General features: G+C 42.1%; 2 protein-coding genes across 14 annotated transcripts in view; one reads left to right on the forward strand and one right to left on the reverse strand.

Moving 5' to 3' along the window:
* Positions 1 to 6,133, reverse strand: part of FNBP1 (formin binding protein 1) — a 169,628-nt gene extending 163,495 nt beyond the window's left edge. For 10 of the 11 annotated variants that reach the window (XM_033960310.1, XM_033960315.1, XM_033960313.1 and 7 more), the window contains exon 1: positions 6,045 to 6,133. In XM_033960310.1, the coding sequence (XP_033816201.1) occupies positions 6,045 to 6,077 (33 nt within the window). In that variant the 5' untranslated portion in view covers positions 6,078 to 6,133. Of the gene's footprint in view, positions 1 to 5,172; positions 5,275 to 6,044 lie in introns of those variants that run through there. The other variant, XM_033960309.1, reaches the window with a different exon arrangement.
* The window catches only part of GPR107 (G protein-coupled receptor 107), an 88,530-nt gene continuing 69,059 nt past the window's right edge, over positions 6,101 to 25,571 (forward strand). The window contains exons 1-4 of one of the 3 annotated variants that reach the window (XM_033960319.1): positions 6,101 to 6,302; positions 11,161 to 11,262; positions 19,044 to 19,094; positions 22,851 to 22,939. In XM_033960319.1, coding sequence (XP_033816210.1) covers positions 6,201 to 6,302; positions 11,161 to 11,262; positions 19,044 to 19,094; positions 22,851 to 22,939 — 344 coding nt within the window. In that variant the 5' untranslated portion in view covers positions 6,101 to 6,200. Of the gene's footprint in view, positions 6,303 to 8,522; positions 9,523 to 11,160; positions 11,263 to 19,043; positions 19,095 to 22,850; positions 22,940 to 25,571 lie in introns of those variants that run through there. The other 2 variants (XM_033960318.1, XM_033960320.1) reach the window with 2 other exon arrangements.

The following is a 25,571-nucleotide window of genomic DNA, read 5'->3' on the forward strand; positions in this document are numbered from 1 at the left end:
TTCTGTATTATGGAATTGGGGGGGATCCATGCCTAATTTGCATGCCATGATTTACACCAGCTTTCATCTGATATAAATGCTTATGTCTTCAAGTTGGGGGTGTGGATCCCCGAGTTAAATGCTATTCTACACGAACAGCGCCCAACTTGGAGAACCATTTATAGATTAGCACTGAGAGTGGTTTTTGTTTGGTGCCCAAATCTCACTACACTTAAATGGGGCAAAAATTCAGACATGTAGATGCAGACAGTTTAAGTCCAAAAAATGGCGATATTTGGAATGAAAAGTGTTCTTACACTTTCCCTTCTAAAACAGCCACTTACGTGTGTATCTAACAATGGTAGGCACATATAATAATAATAATAATAATAACAGTTTATATACCGCAATACCATTAAGTTCTATGCGGTTTACAGAAGATTAGTGGGGTACAAGTTGAGTTGACGTACAAGTTGAGTTAACTTAAGGGATGTGGGAACAATGGGGAGAAAGGGCAAGAGAGGGGAAGGAGGGAAGTGGGTCAGCTGTCTATTATATGTATATTTACGTCTGCTCCAGAGCAGGATTTGCAAGTGTCTGCTAGGATTTACATGCATTCTTTGCAACTCTGATCCTCACACCAGAAATGCCAGCTTAAAAGTTACTTAAAAGTCTACATGGGATCATTGTTGACACAAACTTTTAAATGTGTATCCAGTGCCTTATTTTAGAAATAGCTCTTTCCATATATAAACCCTGGTTTTACAAATGAAAAACTTTTCTAAAAGTATCTCCTAAATTTTACAAAATGTACTGTGTTCTTCATAGTAAGGCTAGGAGCCAATGGCAGCTCTTGGATTCTTCCCCCAGCAAAGACTTTCCCTCCCCCACTTTCTCTGGAGACATAGAACTACTGCTTGCCTCTGGAAGAGATGCTCTCCACTCAGTGAGTTTAAGCTGCATGTATCGTATTTGATTTCCCTCTCTATTCTAGTGAAACTGTGACAACAGTACTGGAGTTTGGGCACTATACAAAAACAAAAATACAGAACAGTATTATACAGAACAGTAAATACAGAACAGTAAATACAGAACAGTAGTTCCAGAGAAGGCACCAGAATCAAGCCTCCAGAGAAGGTAACTGGAGGGGTAAACAACTTGGAAGAACACCTAGCTTATAGGGGATGGAAATGGAGACTGGATGATTGAAGGCTCTCTGGTAGGAGAGGGAGGCAGGAAATGACAATGGCTGAAATGTGTATAGTGGAGAAAAGAGTCTGACCATGGGGAAATGTATATACTGGAGAAAATAGTCTGGGGAAAGAGAGTGCTGGGTGGAAGAGTATGTAAACAGAGGAGGGAGGAGCAAGAAAGCAAGCATGGGGAAACAGACTTTGTTATATAAGTTGCTCGGTATGCACCTGAGTAGTTGAACTGAGTTTCATGGGAATTAAACCCAAGCTACAGAGGCTCCACAGCTACAACCTGAAATGTGACCATGAGGGGCAGAAGGAGAAGTTCAGCCTTGGAAGAGCCCACTGGTATGTCATTACTTACAAAGATTAGCAGGCTAATGAAGTTTCTACTAAGGTCATTCAACACATCATATCCATAAAACCTTAGGATAATCAGTTCTAATAATTCATAGACCTCAGTGGTGTAGCTGTGTGGACTGTAAATTTCAACACACACGGTGCTTTATACACCTAGATCGTCATCGGTCCGTGTGTGTGTGTGTGTTGAAATTTACAGTCCACACGGCTACACCACTGAGGTCTATGAATTATTAGAAGTGATTATCCTAAGGTTTTATGGATATGATGTGTCTTATTACTGACAGTATATATAAGGAAGTCCAGTTGGACACATCTTTACAGGCAGGCCTACCAAAAATTGTTGGACCAGTATCTACTGCTATCCCAGCTCCTTCTGCTGCTTTAGAGCAAGTTCTCTATTTATTTTATTTATACACTGCTTATAGACTAAAAGCAGACATGGGCAACTCCAGTCCTCGAGGGCCGGAATCCAAACGGGTTTTCAGGATTTCCCCAATGAGTACGCATGAGATCTATTTGCATGGACTAAGGGGTTTACATTCAGGTTATCAAGTATTTCTCCCTATCTGTCCCGGTGGGCTCACAATCTGACTAATGTACCTTGGGCATCGGAGTGTTAAGTGACCTGCCCAGGGTCACAAAGAGCAATGCATGGCTTGAACTTGCAACCTCAGGGTGCTGAGGCTGCAGCCCTAACCACTAGGCCACTTCTCTACTCCACTACTTGTTTCATAATTGATTTTTGTTCTACCTCGCTTCCTTTCTTGTACCTAATTCCTGTACCATGGTTGGTTCTCACTCGGCCAGTGATTTCCTGTTCTATGCCAACTTCCTGATCCTGCCTGGTTTCCACTGTGATCAGTTCTACCCTGGCTTAACCTCTCCATCCATGCCCAGGGAAGGTCCTAATACATCACTAAAGTGAGATCCGTACTCTTACCTAAGGCATAATTGCTTTGCCTAACGATGGTCCTGCCTCTCATAATTAACATTTCTGCCAAAGTGACCCCACTTGAAAAATAATGAAAATCACTGCTCTTAAGAGAATCTGTGGCTTATATATAGTGTCTCTGTAAAGATGAGGCACATCCAATCTAATCTTACTGTTCAGAGAAGATCCTGCTGGACTAGGAGCCATGGTTCATGAGATCAAAAGAGGTTTACAGCACTACTGGTCCCATCTTTGAACAGGGCTACTAAATCCTGATCCTTGAGGTCCCCAGGCAGGCACAGAGTGATCTGCATACACTGCATCCTTGATATGCAAATCTCTCTCTAAACTAAACTAAACTAAACCTTAAGTTTATATACCGCATCATCTCCACGGATGTTGTGGAGCTCGGCACGGTTTACAAGAACTTAAAATATAGGAAGAGAAGGAAAAAAAAGGTTTACATGAACTTATATATAGAAGAGAAGAGTAAGAGGGGATAGAATTACATTTTAGTGAAAAGCCAGGTTTTCAGTTGCTTGCAGAATAATTGGAGGGAGCCCAGGTTCCAAAGGGGGGTAGTAAGGTCGTTCCAAAGACCTGTGATTCTGAAGAGAAGGGATTTTCCCAGTTTGCTGCATAGTGAATACCGTGTAGAGAGGGGAAGGATAATTTATACCTTTGGGCGGGTCTGGTAGACAGGACTTGAAGATTCTGGAAATCACTGGGAGCCAGTGAAGTTTGGCTAGGAGTGGGGAGACATGGTCAGACTTGCGTTTTGCAAAGATCAACTTGGCTGCAGTATTCTGGATTAGCTGGAGTCTTTGGAGACTTTTTTTTGATAGGCTTAAGTAGATGGCATTGCAGTAGTCTAATTTGGAGAGGTTGATGGATTGGACAAGGACGGTGAAATGTTGTTGGCGAAAATAGGATCTCTCATTCATATTCCTTGTGGATATTCTGAATACCTTGCCTATAGAACTCAAGGACTGGAACTGAGTACCCCTGCTTACTTCTATGCGCTGAAAGTGTCCTTGATCAAATTGTTTTTAAAAAACACCCCAACAACCCCAAACTTGAACACAGAACAGGTATGTATATAAACTATTGGTTTTCAAAAGAAAAACATTTGATAAAGGATCATTTGTAGAGGGTTGAAGGTTTATGTAACAACCTGCAGTACACAAACTATTCAAGTTCCATCTGCCTCTGTATTTTGTTGCTACAACTCATTCCCAATCTATGTTGATCCTACACAGTAAAAACTGATGCCTTATCAATAACACACTTTGCTTCTCTTCCTGAAGTTCCTTTATACAAAGCTCAAAACTCACTTTTGTAGAAGGTACTAACGAATGAAGGAAAATCTCCACATATTATGATGAGATTATAAACTTAAACATATTGGCAGGCTAAGAGGTACCATTACAAAAGAATTTTAAATACCTCACAGACATGTGCTTATTTATTTGTGAAAACAACTCACACTTTAATCATCTGGTCCAATATAGAAGTCACCAGAATAGCCTGTTTGCACAAAGCATGCAATTAACCTTACATTAATAAAGATCATATAGTCTAGCAAATGTTTGGTTAATCTTCCTGTGCATCTCGATTTTTTTAAGCCCTGCACTAGCACTCCTTAGAACTGCTCGTCCTACACACCATTGTAAGGTATATAAATACTACTCAAGAATATTTATTGAAGCTTATTACTGAACTACAAAATAGAACATGATTATAAAATATATTTTTAAAGCATTTTAAATATAGATGTGTTTAAAATCGCAGAAATGAAATCACACTGTATGCTTTAACAAAGCTAGAAAACAGCAGAAGTTCAACAAAGCTAAATTGCTATGTACATGATACATGTCTCTATGTTATGTATCTGATGGTACAAATTTTGGAGTACTGTACAGGCTAAGCTATTCTTTGTATTATGGGATCCTATAATTTCTCACACCTCTCTTTCATTCAGCACAGGCACGTTTTCCGCAAACTAACTACAGTATAACAGCAACAACAAAAACAACAATAAAAAAAAACTTCAATTAACAAATACGAAATGCATTCGATATTTTTTTTCACTTTTTTAAAAAAAATTCTAATTTATCCATTAGATGAGAATTATTAACCTAACTTCTTGGCAGGCTGCAGTGCATTTCCGAAACGACTCGTTTACTTTTAAATACTACTGAATTGAAAGGCTCCCGTCTTAACAATCAGACTGCCATGCAGAGATTCCTGAAATCAAAGCAAAATGCTGTTTTGCTTCTGGCTTATCCCCCTAGACAATTGCGAATGCAAATAGCTTCATACAATCAATACAAAGGTACTGTTTTACGAGTTTACGCAGACACCGTTACTAAACTGAACCATGCAACGCACAAAGGACGAGCCTTGCAAGAGGGATACAAGAGGATTTCCCCTGTAGCTTATGGCTACAGCTCCTGCTGTGAAAAAGGAGCCCGTGTCATCCCCTTTCAGTGCTATCTGCTGCTCACATCCCCTTCTCTCCCAGGGGGGGAAGGAGGAGGTTATTGTTCATTGCCTGGGAACGGCGATAAGTGCCACCGGCCCGCCTCCCCCATGCACAGAGCCCCTCAGCCAGGCCGTGTATGTGCGGAGCTCGCAGCCCCTCCGCCTAATGCCTGCAACACAAAGAAGCGGCTGACCCCCCCCCCCCCCCCCGCCGACACTCACCCACAGCTCCGTGCCCCAGCTCATGGTGTCGGGATCCCACCGGCTGCGCAGCTGCTACCGCCGCCCCCTCCCTTCACACAGCGTCCCCACCCCGCTTCTCTCGTTTCCCTTCCACGGCTCCCTACACTCCGAAGGACCGGGTAGCAGCTGCAGCCACGGCCGGAGCAGGGCGCGAGCAGCCCCAAGTGACAGCTCCGGCGCGCGCTCAGGCACGTGACCGGCCTGGCGAGAAAGCGCGGGCCCCTCCCCCTACCGCCGCAGCACCGCCTGCGGGCCGGAGCGGGGAAAGACAGAGGAAACGAGCCATGCCGGTTCGGCTTCAGCTTGCCTCTAGGGCGGGCCTGAGCATTAGGCAAACTAGGCGGTCGCCTAGGGCGGCTAGCAAAGAGCAGCAGCAGTCAAAATAAAGCAATAAATTTTGACGGCCGCCCAAACTCAAAGAGCCACCAGTACAACCTTTTTATAAGATGTTTCTATGATGCTCGTGATTGTTGAATGTAATCACCCAAAATATCGGAGTGGGGGGGTCTCCAGACTCTGTAGCACTGGGAGTCTGAACGCTGAGATGTAATGCTAAAAGTTTGTCTACTGCGCCCCCTACCCTTGTACCGGTTCGGAGCGTCTCCTCTCTCGCTCCCTGTACAGTAGCTCACTCACTATAAATTTAAAATAATAACAAAGAAATAGAAGTTCATCATACTTTAAAAAATGCAAAACATATATATCATTCAAGTTATCTTAATTTTGCTTTTCGAAAGCTACTCAAGAAATATAAAAACACATGTTTATAGGATATAGTGGTAAGTCTGGGGTTTTATAATAAAACTTTGCTACCGTAACAGCTACAGCTTACAAACAGTGAATGCACGTACAGGGACGTAAAGTAACCCAGACACGCATCGCATAGCCTACGCACAACCGTCAGTCGCTAAAGCTGGGATGTCATCGAAAAAGAGGGTGGAGTGATCTCAAGTCACTTCCGGTTACACTTCACCCTTACCAGGAAGTATGATGGTTGTGATACTGGAATGAAGATGGCGCTTAGTGTTGCCGCAGTCCCAATGTTGCCACTTCTCCTCCCGCTTTTGCTTTCCGTAGCTCAAGCCCGCGTTCACCACCTCTCTCTGAAGGTAGGAGTCCGCAGGATCTCTCCCCTGCGATGCAACCCCTGGAGTAGTACTGGTGTTTTGTGTTCTTCCCAGGCGTATCCCAGCCAGGCTAGGACGTACTCGGTCAGCCTTCTCTTACTACAGAAAGCAGCTGGCTCAGGACTGGCCAACAAGTTTTGTTTGTTCTCAATTGAGCCAAGTCAGATATAGGTTCCAAACTTTAACTCTCTTTTTTTCATTATAGAGTTTAAGGAGAATACTGTTAATAAAAGAAATGAATTAATGGCTACAAGCAACAGAATGAGGCAGCGACGATGTCTTTTTTTTTTTTCAAGCTAATTTTAAAAACTTAGCTTGTGGGATTGCTAAAATGTTCCCTAGTGTTGTCTGATAAATAAGTAATCATAGAACTTTGCGGCCTTCTGTGTTGGTTAATCTAGTAGAGAGGCATTTCCTTAGCAATTTATTTTTTAGTTATCGGGAACCAATTTTATTGCTTGCATGCTTTTTTTTTAATAAACGAACTACATGGGTAGTTTATTTTCAAAAGAAGTGTTGTACCATGTAGTTTGTAGTACATGCACATTATTTAATGTCGAATTGATTACAGTAGTATACAACTTAAAATTGGTAATGCTTGTCCAATCTTTCCTTCTTCTAATGGGTGATGTTCAAAACTTTCTGGGCTTGTAAAGTTCCATTTTGACTGATTTTAGCTGTTTTTGTCTTATTGTGCCCTTTTACTATTCATGAATTAGTGGCTGAAAATCAGATGCAAATGTGTTAAAACGAGCATTTGGTGCCATGCACAAACGTTTCCATGACATGCACAGAAGGGAGTACCTACTTGCAATGTTCAAAATTTTCTGGCAAGTCCAAGGTGGCATTGCAAGTGAAAGGTCAGTTTCTCGGTGGCCTGTGTTTTTAATAATATCTGAACTTCTCATGTGTGTTCTGCCCAGAACAGTTGTGCACCTTTGAAAAATAAACAAAAAAATCATTCTAGTTCCCATACACAAGACACAACAATCAAAAAACTAAAACAACAACAAAAGTAATGAACAAGAATCTTTCATGAACGTGAGCATATGATGTCCCTCTATGATGCACATCTTTACGGCAGGGTCCAAAGAGCAGTTGTTGCCATTTTTCATTCAGGTTCTGGGGTTTTTTATTTTCTCTTTTTTTCTTCTGTAATGGAGCACATCTACTTCACTCATTTGTGCCCTCTGCCTCCCATTCCTCTGGCCTGGGCATGCGCAGAGCATTGACGCTTACTGCAAGATCGTTCTATGCATGTGCAAGACACTTTCCCTACCAAATTGCATGCAGTCTTTCTGTGGAACTCATTTGCATGCAATTTCCTTTGAGCATAGATTGCTGTTCCCCATTCAGTAAGTTCAGTTGTGGCTAAGAATGCATGTGGCTATTGCGGGTAAAATAAGTTTTTGAAATGTTACTGGCTAGTTGTTAGTCACTTTGTAATATGCATTGAGAGGGTGTTCTATTTAACAATGCACTGCTATAGTAAATATCTTGTATTTTTTTATAAAGACATCTGGAGCCTCACTTTCAGAAATGAAATATATAATATCAGTTAATTATTGTTCTTTTGCTGCTTAACACAAATATTAATAATCCCTGAAAAAAGCAATCACTGAAATAAGAAAATGGTCTTTAGGTTGTGTCATTTTCAGGTCAGATTTCCTGAATTCGTTTGACCCGCAGCTTCCTCCTGTTCTTTCTTCTAATTTCTTTTTTATTTGATTTATTTTTATTTATTAACTTTTAAAGTAGGCTGACAGCCATCACAGTATTTTTTCTTACTAGCTGAGACAGAATCAACCTTTTTTTCAGTTATACTGAAAACTTTCTTATTCATTCAAGTTACCTGAGGGTATACATATGTGCATAAATGTAGACACTCAGAAAATAAAAGCAGGTGGTACTGTTAGAAACAGGATACTGGGAAATATGGACCATTGGTCTGATCCAGTATGTCTATTCTTATATTCTAATGCTATGAATTGAAATCCAGTCTAAAAACCCACCTTGCTGAGGTTGCTTTTAAATCTTATCCCTCCCCCCTCCCCTGCTTCTTCTGATCACAATGTTATCAGGTTTAAAAAAAAAATCCTTGTTAAATACAAGGAAAAAGACTTGGGGCTAGATTCACTAAGCCCACCGATTGTGTTTGCGATCGTGTACCGACCCAACTCACTAACCTCTTTGCCAATAAACCTCCGATCCGCGCATGCAAATGAGGAGAAACGGCATGCAAAATAGGAAGGACATGATTTACTAAACTAAAGAAGGCACACCGACTGGGCTGGCCGAGTCAAAAACAAGCGACTGGTGAGGATCAGTCGCTTGAGCAAAAACCCTGCTCTCTGCCCCGACTCTTTAGAGTCCTGTTGGGAATGATGACACAGCGCTTACAAACCAGGCAGAGATAGGCTTGGTTTTATGCTAAAAGGTCAATGATGCATTTGAGCATAGCTTCCAGAAGCCATTTCCATGATATTCTGATATCGCTTCCTGTATTGCTATAGCAATGTACAAAAGAAAAACTTCATTTTTCTTCTCCAGAACTTCTTGTTTCCTTGTTGCAGCTAAAATAGGCAGTTAACCCCTCAGAGTTTGTTTGCTTCATGAATTCAACAGCTGGCTCCAAGCACTCCATTGTTAAGGAAATAATAAACTAGCCAAGAAAGAGCAGATGAAATCTGAAGGATGGTTGGCAAAACCTTTCAGTCACTGTTATGCTGGCTGCCCCGCTCTATGCCCAAAGCTGCCCTGATTCTCCTGCTTGCCGCCCTGCTCCCTCTGCCCCAACTCTTGCTGGCCGCCCGATTCTCCTGCTTGCTGCCCCGCTTTCTCTGCCCCAACTCTTGCTGACCACCCCGCTCTCTGCCCCGACTCTCCTGCTTGCCGCCTCGCTCACTGCCCCGACTCTCCTGCTCGTCCCTGCAGTGCGAGCCCGTGGTTTTAACCCATGGGTTTAAAGAGGGTTAAAACCACGGGCTCGCGAAGTAAAAGGAAAGTTTTCAGCTCTGCCAGGCACGGAGGGCCAACGCATGCGCAGACTATCTACAGACAAGAAAGATGGTCTGCGCATGTTCAAGGATCGCTCTCCAGCGATCTGTTCGGTCGGTGGGGGTCGTGCCAACAATCGCCCCCATTTGTATGAGGACGTGTTCAGAATTTGTCGGCCTGCCACGGATTGGACATGATCGGGCAGGCAAGTGAATCTAGCCTTTAATTTGCTTTGATTGTAATCTTTACGAGGGCCACATCTTGAACATACAGTATATCTGTATAGCATTGTGCTCAGCTAGTAGTGTGATGTTACAACCTTTGAACATGTGATGCTGTTATTTATTACTGTGCATTGGCTTCCTATATAAGTGTGGATTATGTTTAAGGTAGCATGTTTGGTATTTCAAATATTACAAGGTGGGGCACCAGAAGATATGATAGGATTAATTAAAGTTCTATCTGGAAGAAGGGCGTTGGGGTTATAATATTCTTTGACCCTGATATTCCCTTCTTTCAGAGGAATAAAATACAAGGGTTTACTTGAGTCCACTGTTGCTTACAAAGCTACCAGTTAGATTAAATTCCTCTTATGAACTGTTTTGTAAGAGTCTTAAAGCAAAATTATTCCAGAGATTTCTAACTTTATTTTATTGTCATTTTTGTATTTTAGATAACGCATTAGTTATGTGTAGTTGATTGCTGTAAACCATTTTGGACCCAGATTGAGGATAATATCAGTACAGGCAGTCCCTGAGTTATAACTGTCTGACTTAAGTACAATTCATACTTAAGAATGCGGTTGTGGCTTCATGTCATTTCACTGAGCAGTATTTCCAGTGGCATAGACTCCTATACTTCTCCTGTAGCAGATTCAGGAATGATGCATGGCCACATTAAGAACTGTGTGTGGTGGTGCATGCTGTACCTTAGAGGGAACACTGAAAGGGACAGTTGATCCTTTTGTTAGCTGGGAGCAGAGGTAAGAGGCAAGATTCTTAAAATCTACAAGTTTTGAGTTATATGCAAATCTGACTTAACAGTTTTAAAATTGTAACTCATTCTTAACCCAGGGACTGCCTGTATAAAACATTAATATTACATTAGAACCTTGGCACCTAAATGTAAGTGCCTTTAGCGCATTGAAGTTATAAAAATGTAACATCCATTTGTGTAAGCGTTAGATGTGTGCTCAGCAGTATTCTACAAAGTTAGTGTGCAAATTGCATAGCCTGTAAATATAAGGGGGTAAGAACACCGAGAAGCGCATGGTCGTGTTGAAATGTTTATGAATGTAGGCTGTAGAACATTCACATTTATGCGCTAAAGTACTACATTTAGATGTGGGCATTTACACCTGTTTTTGACATAGCATAAGTGGATATGCCTAAATGTAAGCACATACGTAACAACTTCACTAGTATTCTATGGATCCGAGTGCCCAGATTCCATTAAAGAATTTGCACCTAGCATTTGACATTTTGGTACACTTTATAGAATTGACCCCTAGATATAGTGGTTGCACAATGGTTTTGGTGCTTTTTCTCTAAGGCTCTACAATATCTCTAGCTGCCCTATTAGGAAACTGAGCACCTAACTGAGGAATCAAACCCTGGTCCCTAGCAGAGTCATTGGATTAATTCCATTTGACGTTCACATCTGTTGAGTAATGTGCTGCTCACTGAAAAGGTGTTTTACATGCTGGTATTACCAGTCACTAAGTTTTCCTCTTTTGTGAAAGCATATCACTTATAGTCAGACTTCATGAAAACTTATTAAAGTGAGACTCAGTCTATTTTATGTTTATGGGATACCTGTTTGCTACCTATTTTTCCTTTCTTAGGATGATGTGCGCCAGAAAATCCACCTCAACACTTTTGGCTTCTTCAAGAATGGCTTCATGGAGGTTAATGTCAGCAGTCTTTCCATGGATCCTGCTTTCCAGGTGATCTACATTGTAAATCTTTGTCCAGACTATGAAACAGAACATGAAGCCCTTGCTAGGTTTTTAAAAAAAATTATTTTTCTTTTTCATTAAAAAAAAATTAGCAAACATATATAGATCTGTAGTGCAAATGCACCTTGAATATTGCCTGCAGTTCTCATTACTACCATATTTTTCGCTCCATAAGATGCACTTTTTCCACCCCCAAAAAGGGGGTGGAAATGTAAGTGTGTCTTATGAAGCGAAGATACAAATTTGTTAAGCCCGCTGGCACCGCCGCATCTTTTAACCCCCTCCCCCCCAGCTGCATATTTTAACACCCCCCCCTCCTTCACCACATATTTTTAAACCCCACTTTGTGATCTTCATTGCCTCAAGTATAGATTTAGATTGTAAGCCTTCTAGACACAGGGAAAGAAATCCTTAGTGTACCTGAACATAACCCACTTTGAGCTACTATTGAAAAAGGTGCGAGTTAAATTCAAATAAATTTTACACCACATTGTGACTATAGATAGGTAAATAGCTTATATATCTAAAATCCTTATTTTAAATGGTTATTCTAGCTATTCTGCCAGACCAGTCATGACCATTTCTCCAGTTTGATCCTGTGTATTGTTTCTTATTATCAAATTTTAATTACATTGATGAAAGGGAAGGCCTGAGTCAGCTCTGATGTAATTAAACACAGACATTAAAGTTTTGTCTCAAACATATATATCATATTGTTTGAATCACTTTCCCACAAACTAATCTAGACAAGTGGTTATTTGCCCTGTACTAACAGATAAACGACGATCTCCAGTGACTTAGTTCAATTTCATCTCTTAGATGTTAGCAGAGTTTTGCGGCAATTCTTGGAGTCACTAATTTGTTCAGATCGTCACTCTGTTCTGTATAGTGGCCCAAAAAGGATGAGACAACTTAGAGAGCCCCTTTGTCTAGATGGATTAAAAAAGCAATACATTCCTTACATTGTATCAGCAAAGGACTATAGATCCATCTGGGTATGTGAGCTAATTCAATTACAGCTCAGACATCCTCCTGGAGATCTGTTCCTCAGATACATGCAGTGTGGTCACTTGGACCTCCTTGCATTCGTTCATGAGATGCTACCAACTATAAAGTTAGGTCAAGGGGGGGATCTGCATTCTTGGCTTCATCTGGATTGGTCTGACAGAATGATTAAGAAGGAAAAATGTAATTTTATTTCCTTCCAGAATAGTCCAAAACTTGCTATGGAGGGCCTTGGCCCTTTTTTCATGTCATCATATTGGAAGACTTGGAGATGGTTAGGGGAAGGATAAATACATAGGATCTATAAGGGAGAGGAAGGTTTAGTAAATTATATGAATGGGCAGACTAGGAGAGGCTATGTTGTTTTTATCTGTCTTCATTTTCTATATTTCTAAGGGAGGAAGGAACATTCACTCAGCTGCTAGTATGCCTGAGTAAGACCTGGGAATTTGATTTAATTTTGTATTTAATTCAGCTTTGTCCCTTTATTTTTTAATAAAGCTTATATTCCACCAGTCATGAGGGGAAATAAATCATAATTCTAAACAGATTGCCAGTAGGCATCCATGCTCAGTAAAAAAAATAAATAAATAAAAATTGCCATTTAAGCAACATTTTTAACTGAGCTTCAAGGTGCCTACTGGCGCTTTAAAAAATCGGCATCGCACCTCCATAGGTGCTTTAGGCCGCCTATCACCACTATGGGCTTGGGTAATGCCAGAAGGGGCGTTTAAGGAATGGAAAAGGTAAAAAACTGACGAGAACTGGAAAAAGCACAAACATCAAAGCAGGTGCCATAAGGCGGTAAGAGGGGCCAAAAGAGACTACGAGGAAAAAATAGCCAAGGAGGCAAAAAACTTCAAGCTGTTCTTTCGATATATTAAGGGGAAACGACCCTTGAAGAAAGCGGTGGGGCCGTTGGATGACCATGGAATAAAGGGAGTGCTAAAGGAGGACAAAGCCATCGCCGACAAACTGAACACATTTTTTGCGTCTGTATTTACCGAAGAGTATATATACAACATACTGGAAGCCGACAGGCTATATGCAGGAAATGAAGACAGGAAACTAACAGGGTTGACGGTCAGTCTAGAAGAGGTATGCAGGCAGATTGATAGGCTTAGAACATAAGAATTGCCGCTGCTGGGTCAGACCAGTGATCCATCGTGCCCAGCAGTCCGCTCACGTGGCGGCCCCATAAGAATTGCTGCTGCTGGGTCAGACCAGTGATCCATCGTGCCCAGCAGTCCGCTCACGCGGTGGCCCCCAGGTCAAAGACAAGTACTCTAAATGAGTCCAGCCTCACTTGCTTATGTTCCAGTTTAGCAGGAACTTGTCCAACTTTGTCTTGAATCCCTGGAGGGTGTTTTCCCCTATAACAGACTCTGAAAGAGCGTTCCAGTTTTCTACCACTCTCTGGATGAAGAAGAACTTCCTTACGTTTGTACGGAATCTATCCCCTTTCAACTTTAGAGAGTGCCCTCTTGTTCTCCCTACCTTGGAGAGGGTGAACAATCTGTCTTTATGTGCTAAGTCTGTTATCCTAGGACAAGCAGACAGCCTATTCTCACATATGGATGACGTCATTCATGGAGCCCGGATGCGGACAGCCTCGCAAGCAGACTTGCTTGAAGAAACTCAGAAGTTTCGAGTCTGCCGCACCGCATATGCGCGAGTGCCTTCCCGCCCAGCACAGGGTGCGTCTCCTCAGTTCTCCGTTTTCCGCAGAGCCGAGAAGTCTGTCTTTGATGCTCTGCGCTGAACTTAGTTTGCTTCGTACCTTCTCTCACCACGTCTCGTGTTTTAATGTTTATTACCATGTTGCTGTGCTTTTCTTTTGGTTTTGTTTAAAAAAAACACATGAATTTTTTCATTGACTGACTGGCGGGGCCTATCTCACGCCCTCAGCCTGCGGGCTTTGACTTTGCAGCGGCTATCTTTCCTTCTATGTCACGGGCTTCAAGAAGTGTAGCCAGTGCCAGCGTGCGATCTCCCTCACTGACCCACACCGCTGGTGCCTTCAGTGTCTGGGACCTGACCATTGTCCGGAGTCATGCGTTCACTGTGCTACCCTTCAATCTCGAGCTCTCGAATGTCGTTGAGTTCAAGTGAAGAAGATTTTTGATATGGAAACCTCGACTACACCATCGACGTCGACCTCCAATTCGGTCAGGCCTGCTACGGGGTGTCCTCCTGCCTCCATGACTTCGACCTCGACTCTCATCAGACCTTCCTCATTTGGATTGTCCTCGACCTCAAGTAAATCTGCCATGTCTTCTCCTGAGCTTCCCTCAGGTCAAATACCTCAGCTGACAGTTCCAGCGGTGGTCCTCAAGCTACCCAAACATCATTCCTCCAAGTCGAAGCATTCTTCCTCTTCGACCTCTGAACTTTTAACTTCAGCAAGTGGTCCAGTTTCAGATTCAGATCCACAATTGCAGGCTACCATCCAGACCATTTTAGAGCGGAAATTTGTTCAGTTACTAACCAAATATAGTCCTGCCTTGACTCTGCTTCCTGCAGTCCAGCCTGGGCACTCAGCAGTCTCACAAGGAATCCAGTCTTTGCGAGTGTCTCATCTGGATTCCTTACACTCCATACAAGGAGCCGAGTCTTTGGGAGTGCTTTGAGATACCTCAATCCAGACTACAGAGTCTATGGGACTTCGATCTACAGCTTCCAGCCCTATATCTTCACATAAGGCATTGCCCGTTTCGAGGCATAGGGTGAAGTCTCCTCGACCTCGCATGAGACCTGCTTCCAGGCAGCACTCTCATCAAGGCGCAGATACTCCTCCAGGAAGAAGCCTTCCTTGTCCAGGCCTTCCAGCTCATTAAGGCCTTCAACCCCTCGCTCGAGGACACCAATAGCAGAACCTGAGGGCTCCGCTGCTTCCAGTGCCTCACCCCAGTCTGTCTATTCACTGGGATATCAATACTCCAGGGAGGCTTCACCTTCATTTTCCACTCGAGGCGCCTCAAGGTCATCGAGTCCCCCTCAAGGCCATCCTTTGGCGGATCAATTGTCTTTTTCCTCCTTCCTCCGACAAATGGCTGAGGACCTGGATCTTAAATTGGACGCTGGTTCTAAGTACTCTAAGGAGTATTTAGAGGAAATGAGTTTGCCTTGGACTCCTGTGGAGTCTCTCAAACTTCCTCTTAACAGGCTTCTTTCTCAAACTTTCAAAAGAAACCTGGATACTCCTTATGCCATTCCTGCTGTTCCAGGCAAGTTGGAATCGAGGTATAGAACTGTATATTGCAAGGGCTTTGAGAACTCCCAACTATCTCAACAGTCCCTCTTCTGGAATCTTCCTTAAAAAGGAGTCATCCTTCCAAGGTCTATGCTACTGTACCTCCTGGGCGAGAGGGCCGTCGTCTTTATCAAAATTTGATGATGGCCTCCAGGGTTTTAAATTATAATTTTGTCTTTACTACTTATTTTAAGTATTTTATTGATATACTCCCTGGTTTTTCTAAAGACCTTGCTCAATACAGGCTTTTAGAGTTCCAGCAATTCATTGCTACCTTGGCACAATTCAGGTTGCACCTTCTTCAGTCCTCTTATGCCTTTGAACTTTCCTCGAGGGTCACTGCTTTCTCAGTATCAATGCGCCGCCTGGCCTGACTTCACACCATTGATATGGATCCCAACAATCAAGGTTGTCTGGCCAATATTCCTTGTGAGGGCAATGACCTCTTTGAGTCAATAAGAGGCCGCCACCAAGGAGTTGTCTGAGCATGAGAAATCTTTTGCTTCCATCATAAGATCGAAGCCTAAGCCAGCTCCTTCCAAGCCTTCTCGACCTCCTCCATCCTATCAGAGGCGTTATTCTCCGAGGGCAGCTCCTTACATTCGAGCACCTCCCATGAAACAACAACAGCAGAAGCAACAGAAACCTCAGCCTTCTATTACACCAAAGGCTTCTCAGCCTTTTTGACTGCCTAAACAGAGCATAACCTCCATCGTTCTGCCTCTGTCCTCCCCTCTTCCCATAGGAGGTCATCTCCATCATTTTTACCATTGATGGGAGACCATTACATCAGACCTCTGGGTGCTGTCAATCAAGGAAGTTTACTCTCTTCATTTCACTTGGTTCCACCAGTTTCCTCCAAGAGAGTATCCTTCCAATGCATCCCAGACCGCCCTTCTTCTTCAGAAAGCTCAAGCTCTGCTTCATCTCCGTGCCATCGAAGAAGTTCCCTTGGAACAGTAGAGCAGGGGGTTTTACTTCCGTTACCTCCTAGTTCTGAAGAAGATGGGCAATCTGCGGCACATACTGGATCTCGGGGCTCTCAACAAATTTTTGGTCAAAGAAAAATTTCTCATGCTGTCCCTGGCATCCTTTATCCCCTTCTAGATCAGAACGATTGGTTATGTTCTCTAGATCTCAAGGAGGTGTACATTCGCATCCCCATTCATCCGGCCTCCTGTCAGTACCTCAGGTTTCGGGTGGTGGATTTGCATTTTCAGTACAGAGTGCTACCCTTTGGCCTGGCATCATCTCCAAGAGTGTTCATCAAGTGCCTAGTGGTGGTGGTAACAGCTCTGCAGAACCATGGTCTCCAGGTGTTCCCCTACCTGGACGACTGGCTCATCAAAGAATCTCACTCTTTACACCAAAACAGTTCACTCCAACTTAGATAGTATAGTAGCGCTAGATAATATATCAATGTTTTATAAATTCTTTCTTAATCCAGTTTCTTTACAACAGTACATCTTAGGAATTCAGATATCCACCCTTATCGATAGATGCAGGTGGTGGGATTCTTCATGATTCCAAGTACTATTTCCCAACTATTTACTTATTTCAGTTATTTTATATAAATATAATAAATAATAGACTTAGCTTATTCAAAGTCCATTCCCCTTCCTGACGCGTTTCGCCAAACTTTCTCAAGGTCAGGGGAACTGGACATTACAGCATAGCTTCTCCTAGTATAACCAGCCATTCAAATGGAGACTCCGAAATAAGACTTCAAAACAGATGAAATTTGAGGCTCAAACAAGAGCTGTGGATCAACAATAAATCCAAGAATTTTTAGCATTGTACCTAATGGTATTATTAACATAGAAACATGATGGCAGATGGCAAAGGCCAAATGGCCCATCTAGTCTGCCCATCCGCAGTAATTATTATCTCTTTCTCAGAGAGATACCCCTTGCCTATCCCAGGCCCTCTTGAATTCAGACACAGTCTCTGTCTCCACCACCTTTTCCGGGAGACTGTTCCCTTCATCTATCACCCTTTCTGTAAAAAGTATTTCCTTAGATTACTCTGGAGCCTATCACCTCTTAACTTCATCCTATGCCCTCTCATTGCAGAGTTTCCTTTCAAATGAGACTCGACTCATGCACATTTACATTACGTAGGTATTTAAACGTCTCTATCATATTTCCCTCTCCCGCCTTTCCTCCAAAGTATACAGATTGAGATCTTTATGTCTGTCCCCATACCCCTTATGATGAAGACCACACTCCATTTGACCTTGAAGTACATGAGAACCACTTAGCATTAGTCTGACCTGTAACCCACATAGCACTAGACTTCAAAGGGATAAGGTTTATGTGATTGGCCTCCATTCAAGAGGCTACTGCTGATAAACATTCATTAAGTGGAGATGTTTGGGATTGGTAAAAAATACTAACTGTATGTTGTGAGCAAAAAAGTACTAATCATTTTAGATTGCACCAAAAGTGTGATAGACTCCAAAATAGATTAAATAAGATAGGGGAGAGGACTGATCTTTGAGGGACCCCCCACAAGCCAAAGAATATTGATCCAAAACTGATGAATTAAAGGAAACAGTATACGTCCGATCCACCAGTAAGGAAATAAAAACATTTTAAAACAGTGCCACCCAAACCTACAGTCCTTTAAACAAGAAAGTAATAGGGAATGGTCAATCAGATAAAAAGCCACATGTATATCCAAAGAAATAATGAGGGTGATATATATATTTTTCCCCCCAGCTAACTGTGGATTTCATTGAGCAGAGAAACTAAACTTATCTTGACACTGTATAGTTCTGGAAATTTCAATTGATGGAGACGCAGAAGATTCCTTTTATCTGTGAAATGTCTTAATTGTAGAGAAACTGGATGTTAGAGACAGATCTATAATTGGCTGGAAGTAATGCATCCAGATCACATTTTATCAGAGCTAAGGGTAGTTCATCTGCTCACAGACATCCAGAATTAAATGATGGGATGAGTGGATTGAAGTTTTCAATTTCACTTCCTCCTTGGTATGTAAAGCTATCTCATGCATATTCATTGTGATATCTTGAAAACTTGATGTGCCTCAAGGACTAGGTTGAGAAACATCAGTTTAGTGGGTATCTTAAGTTTTCAGTATGCTTTTACATACTTGATAAGAGAGGTCAGTATTTTACACATCCACACACACACACACCCCTTTTATGAAGCCACGTAAGGCTTTTTTTTTTTAATCGCCGGCTGCAGCAGTATTCATTCCGGCGCTCATAGGAGTTCTATGAGTGTTGGAGCTTTTACTTCCGCTGCCGGCGATAAAAAAGCTTAACGTGGCTTCATAAAAGGGGGCGTTAGTTTTCTTAAATTTGCACCTTTTTCTCAGCTCTTATTTTTGAAAGTGATTTGTCTTCTGCTTACTTTGTTGTGTAGCTATCCTGTGATTCTGGCATAATGTCCTTTTAGCAGCAGAAATCTGTCTGTCTTTCCAGTATTGCTCATTTTAAGAAACAGCAGTGAAGAACATGTCTAATATTTATTTTTCTGCTTAGTGTGGATTCAGCTTGGATAGAACCAAGAATGAAGGATTCCCCACTTACCAGGTAAGACTATAGGTCTTGTTCTCCATGCTAGTGATGCTCTGTAATTTCAGCATCGGTTGCATTCATGAAGCTGGCAGAGGCAGTGAAATGTTCTGCTTCCAGGAATACGCTTTGAAGGAGTGGTTACAACAGCAGTCTAAAGCCTGGGTTCAAATCCCATTGAAACTCCTTGGACTTTGAGCAAGTCACTTAATCCTCCATTGTTTTAGATAAAGACTTAAATTTTAAATTGCACACACTTTGGGGATACCTACAATGCCTGAATTTAATACATCTTGGACTTCTTCTGAAAAGGCTTGAGCTAAATCTAGTCTAAACAATCTAAGATCTTTGCTTATTTTTACCAAAGAAATCTATAATTAGTCCCACCAAGTGCTGTTCTTGGGCTTCTGCACAAACTCCATGTTTGGAATCTCCAAAATAGACATCTGATATACTTCCCACCAGCCCTGCAGAACACAAATTTGGAAAGGCGAATAATTTTATATCTGAAGTCCAAATTAACTTTCATGTTCAATGTGGTTTTTAACATAAGTTCTTGTTTCCAAGTTACAGAACCTTTGTATTGTCACTTCTCCGGAGACAAGCAGGGTATATGCAGGCACACTTGAAAGTGAAGTCCTCTGACTGAGTCTGAGTGCTGGTGCTCTCCCCTAGCTTATGGTAAGCTTTGAGCTTACTGAGCATGTGCAAGGGGACCCTACTCCTAGAGCCCCTCCCTTCACCCTGTCAGTTTTTCCTTCGGCCGCTCCTGAATAGGGAAACATGAGAAAAAAATCTAAATTGGAGAGAGTTTAAAAAAAAAAACCAAAACAAAACCAGAAGAGCCCTTTCTTTTTAATTCGTCAAATGGGACAAGAAGAAGAAAAAACAAAACAAAAGCACAACAACAAAGAAGTGAAGAGGAAAATATAAGTAGCTTTCTCCACACCGGCAGCTGTATTAACTTCCAACATTAGGACCGCATAGGCGCCTTTTTTCCTCTCAGTTACCGCAATGGAAGGCACTTCCCTCACAGCTCCTTTTCACGCCGGAACTTCAAAGAAGGCTTCTAGACCAGCAAATTTGCCGCTCACTCCCCCAGGGCCCTGTCTCGGTACCGCAAGGGGAGGGAAGCAATTTGCCGCTGACACCATCAACAAAGAAAGAGTCGGCAAACTCATCAGGCCATGGGCGGTGGGCGTGACCTTCTTCTTAAAATTCCCTTGTAAATGCCTTATTTCATTTGCAAGTGACAAATATGTGTTTCTGGATCCAGTCCAGTTAGAAGATTTTCTTAGAAATAAACCTTTGCAGATAGTTTCTTAAATTATTATTTGTTTTGCTGGAGAATGTAACTGATGATTTAAAGAATGTGCCACATCTCTTAGCCTGCCAAGATGTTAAACCTTGTTACTTTACCTTTTTTTAAGTTTTGGCACTCTCGGCCATTTAATGTTGACTTGATCATTTATTGATAAACTATTGCCTTTGACTTTATTTGATGAGCATTTATATGCTATGTTTGAATTTGTATATACTTGTGTTTTTGTTATGTAAATATAACAAATAAATCAATTTTTTAAAAAAAAGAAGCTCCCAACGCTAGACAGATGCAATACCCCTTCTCTACTGACGGCAACCTCAACAGCACAGAGCTCTCTCAAAGATGCTGGAGTGGCTATTGTAAGTTATGAGGCTTCAGTGAAGGCTCCTGTGGGCTCAGTCTCGGCTTCACGGTCATCTCCTGGCCTCACTTAGCAGGATTCTTCTGTAAATCCAGGTACTGTTAAAAATGTGGAGTCTTATCTACATCTAAATGAGCAGCCTCTCCACACCTCCTAAGCGATCCTCTCTTCCAGGTGTCCTTTCAGAGCCACCTACCCACAGTTTAGACTCCGTTCAAACAGTTGCTAATTTTCTCTTACAAAAAGTTTATACAGGATAGTGCCGCTTTACTACAACCTTCTCCTCTTGCTCCTTCTATGCCTGTTTTAGTGGCCCAGCAATGTCCTCAATGTGTGGAGCAGAGCCCTTCAGAGAAAATTCCACTGGCCACTCCATTGGAAGTACCTCAAGATATGAATTGGGGTCCCTGCACTTCTATCTGTTCTTCTCCAGTGCAGGGTACAATTTCTCCTCATGACTGGGCAGATCAGGAGGACGTTATCCTTTTCCAATACTGGCAAACCTGCTCAGCCCCTTCTGCAACCAACTCCAACAGAGGAATACACTTGCCCAAAATTTTTACAAAAGCTTTCTAATCTCAACTACTGCCTCTTAAGCCTACCCCTAGTTTTTGACCATTTGCAATGGGAGGGCAGCTAACCCATTTCGTTTCAGCTTGGCAGCATATCACAACAGACCAATGGGTGCTCTGCATAATCTCGCATGGATATTTCCTCAACTTCTTGACCCATGTTCTACCATCTCAACCACCCCTACCTTCGAAGGTCCCTCAGCACATCCCATAGTTTGTAGTGGAGCTTTCCCTTCTCTTAAAAAGCAACACCATCAAAGAAGTTCCCCATCACCAAGTAAACAGTTGCTTTTACTCCAATTTCTTCCTAATTCCAAAAAAAGACACAAGGTCTCCACCCAATTCTCGACCTCAAACCACTCTTCCAGCAATTCTTCCATTACTGAATCACAACAATTGGTTAGACGCCCTAGACCTCAAAGATGCTTACACGCATATCCCAATTTATCCATCCCACTGGCATTTCCTTCACTTAGTTTCTCAACAGGCATTGCCAATACAAGGTTCTTCCTTCGCCCTTTCATCGGCTCCACAAGTTTTCACAAAATGCCTAGCAGTAGTAGTAGCACACCTGCACAGACAGCATCATATGGAATTTCCCTACCAGGATGACTGGTTTCTAGTAGCACACTCCAGGGAGCGTTTACTACTAATCATTCAGGTCACTGTTCAAACTTTACAAACTCTAAGATTCATCATCAACTTTCAGAAGTCCACTCTAACTCTAATGCGTTCCCTCATGTTCATTGGGGCACACTTCAACACAATCTCTGCAAAAGTCAATCTTCCTCAAGACAGACAGGCCGTCAGCAGCCTGGCAGATCAGGTAAGGTGGTCTTCTGCTTTACTGGTTCGCACTATTCTACAACTATTAGGTCACATGACAGCCTCAATTTCCTTCCTTTCCAATGCAAGACTCCACATGTGACCCCTGCAGTAGCATCTCAAGTTACACTGGAATCAACGATGTCATTCACTTGCAAGGATGATTTCTCTATCTGCAGAAGTTTGTACTTCAATCCTGTGGTGGATTCACTTCACAACCCTTCAAGTGTGCCTGCATATCCCCTGCTTGTCTCTGGAGAAAGTAAGGTTGCTTATCTGTAACAGGTGTTCTCCGTAGACAGCAGGGGAATGCAGCCACACTTGCCCGCCCACCATCCCTCAACTAAATACTCTCTTCATTGCTAGGGACAAAACTGATAAGGTGAAGGGAGGGGCTTTAGTAGTAAGGTCCCCTTGCACATGTCCAATAAGCTCAAAGCTTACCCTAAGCTAAGGAAGGGCACTCGGGCTCAGTCAGAGGACTTCACCTTCAAGTGTGGCTGCATTCCCCTGCTGTCTACAGAGAACACCTGTTACACGTAAGCAACCTTGCTATCTCAGCCTAATAGTATTAACTTAACCTTATGGTGCAGGTGCCAGAGTCATATGTCTAGTAAGTTGGAGCTGTACTTCTTTTAGCTCTTATGTTGTGGTCTTTCCATGACACTGTGTATTTGTGATCCTGCTCTTAGGATGAAGATGTGGATTACTGTGTGTTGAACAGGACTCCAGAACAGGATGAGTCCATCACCTTCCTGAAAGTGGATCTGAAGAACAAGAAGTGAGTAATTCTGCCCAAGATGATGATTGATGGGCACACACACCATGTCTCTCTCTGTACAAAGAGAGTTAGTGCTTTGACTAGAGAGATATCTTCCATCTTAAAAAACCAGGAGATGCCAGTCTGAGCGATGGAATATTTGAAAGAGTGCACTTAATTAAATTCATGACTCAAATTTGAAAGTACCGTTTTGTAACAAGCTTGTTTAACTTTCTTGACTCTTGGATTTCAGGCCATACTTGAGTATAGCAACACAATTACATAATAAAAAGTATAGTTCTAGTATGTCTTCGCTTCTAATACACTTTCAAGTTTAATCATCACGGGAGATTTTTCAGTGGTATTTTACCAAGAAGCAGTGCACCAGCTCCTGTTCTGTTCTTTGATAATATTTGTCTGTCTCTTTCTGGCTTGGCTGCCTTTTAAAATAGGAACAAAGAACTGAAAAAAAAATCCAAATCAAAATAGTGGGTAGACAAAGCTGCCAAAATTTCAAGAGGAAAATCTTTGTCTAAGAAACATGAATTGGGCCTGACAAAAAATTAGTTCTCAGACGGTGAACATTAGATCATGTCTTCTCTTCTTTCTGATGCAACTTAAGCTGCCATCATCCGAGAGGATTTCTAAAAGCACTTTCTATATATCAGAAATGAGTACGGTTGCACAGAGAGGCCGACTGAATTTTGTTTTTGACGCCGAACTAGTCCAGGATCCTTTTTTTGTCTGGTTTTGGCCAAAAGGCTACGGCCATGGTTTCGTTTGAAACTGACTGCGTGTGTTCGGTGGAAACTGAAATTTGTGCTTTGTCCTGTTTGTCTCCCCCCTCTCCTTTAAACAGGAGTTTCCTTTCCCCCGCCTATTTGTAGGTGACCACATCGGGCCTATTTTATAATCCACAGCATTTTGGAATATAGTTAGGTCAGGAGTGATCCCCAGTTGCTCCTGCCTATGCTGGCTCTGCTCTCAAAATAACTACCATGATCTCTAGTGGCAATCTCACAAGACTGCCACAACAGATTGCAGCAGCCATTTTGACAACAGAGCTGATACGGGCAAGAGCGAAAAGGAGTCATTCCTGCCCTGACTACGCCACTAGACTACAAGGGATTGTAAACTAGTTTGGGTTGTAAAGTAGTCTGGAATGGGGGTAGGATACTCTTTGTATTGTTTTTTTTGAGTATGTGTAATGTAATTACTATACAACATCATAACTATATTACTTGCAGTTTACATGCTCCAAATAAATGGTTTTGCTACAAAAGTTTAGCAGCGATTTATAAAAGCACCATGGCTTTTACTTTCATTTTTCATTAGCTGAGATCCATTTGTGCTATTTTGCTTGGAGGTAAAATATGGTCTTTCGTTATCTAAATTATTATGTATAGTATATTCTGGCTTGCATACTGTTTTTGTGGTTTTAAAGAATTTTCAAGCTCTGTTAGTAATGATGAGGATGAAGCATTTTAATCAAACCTGTGGTTTGCAGAAGCTAGATTCTATGAGATAGGAACTAATAGTGATTGATTTTGAAATACAAGTACTGCTCAGCTTATAGTGTTATTATGGAAATGATATCCTAATGAAATAAAGTTTTAACATTTTATTAAAAAATAATTTGAGAAATGTATTCTTGATTTTGTAATATTTCAGAGCATATAGTCCATGCATTCAGTAACATCAGTGTGCCTTTTTATTCTGGATTGTGCATCAGGCTGATTCAGTACACCCTTGCAAATTTGCGGACTCAGTAATTTGGCCGGGGGGGGAGTAAAACCCTCCTCCCTCCTCCCTGCATCTGTTTATCTGACGTTCATCTCTAGCCACTTCTCCTTCCATGACGCAAGCTAGGAGACTTGCACACATTACATCACAACATATCTACTTTCAGTTGCTGAAGAGGGACTTTCTGGTAAGGGGAGTGACTGTGTTTAAATGAATTCCACTAGACTAGTCCATACATACCATAGCAGATGACTGCAGAAGGACAGGTAGCCCATTGGCTTGTCCAGTTAATCCCATCATGCAGGTTTTCAGCCTACGAAGGCTCGCGCGGTTCTGTCTGGTGCCGGTGAGAGGGCGGGGCCAGGGTAAGAGAGGAGAGGGGAGTATATTCACAGATTTTCAACATTCGCGGTCACTCTGAGAACATAACCTCCGTGAATTTCAGGGGAGTACTGTATATCATCTACAGTGTCTGGACTCCTTTATCCTATTTTAGTATGAATTTATATCATGGTTGTCCTTAATCAGTTTTATAACAAAATACAAAACAGGATACATCTCATTGCTATTTCCCTTGAATACAGTTTGGGTAAGCATAAAAAGCTGGTAACCATGACTTCTTTTTTTTTTTTTTTTTTTAACATGTTCTTACAAAGGTCCTGTCTCAGAAAATATTTAACTACATCTGTATTAACTTGGAACTTAAACGTGCCAGACTTTTTGGAAATCCTTGTTAAAATGGCTCTCCCAGTTATCAGCCTGGGCTTGCAGTTCCTAGAACTGGAGGGCTATAATCTGTGGGTTTAGCAAAGGGCTGCCAGTTGCAAGCTCTAACAATTCCCAGTGGGCTTCAGGTTCACATTCACACAACCAAACTTTAGCTTTTGGTTTCAGCCAAAACCAGGCAATA

This window comes from Geotrypetes seraphini, chromosome 10, assembly GCF_902459505.1.
Source record: "Geotrypetes seraphini chromosome 10, aGeoSer1.1, whole genome shotgun sequence".
Lineage (NCBI taxonomy): Eukaryota > Metazoa > Chordata > Amphibia > Gymnophiona > Dermophiidae > Geotrypetes > Geotrypetes seraphini.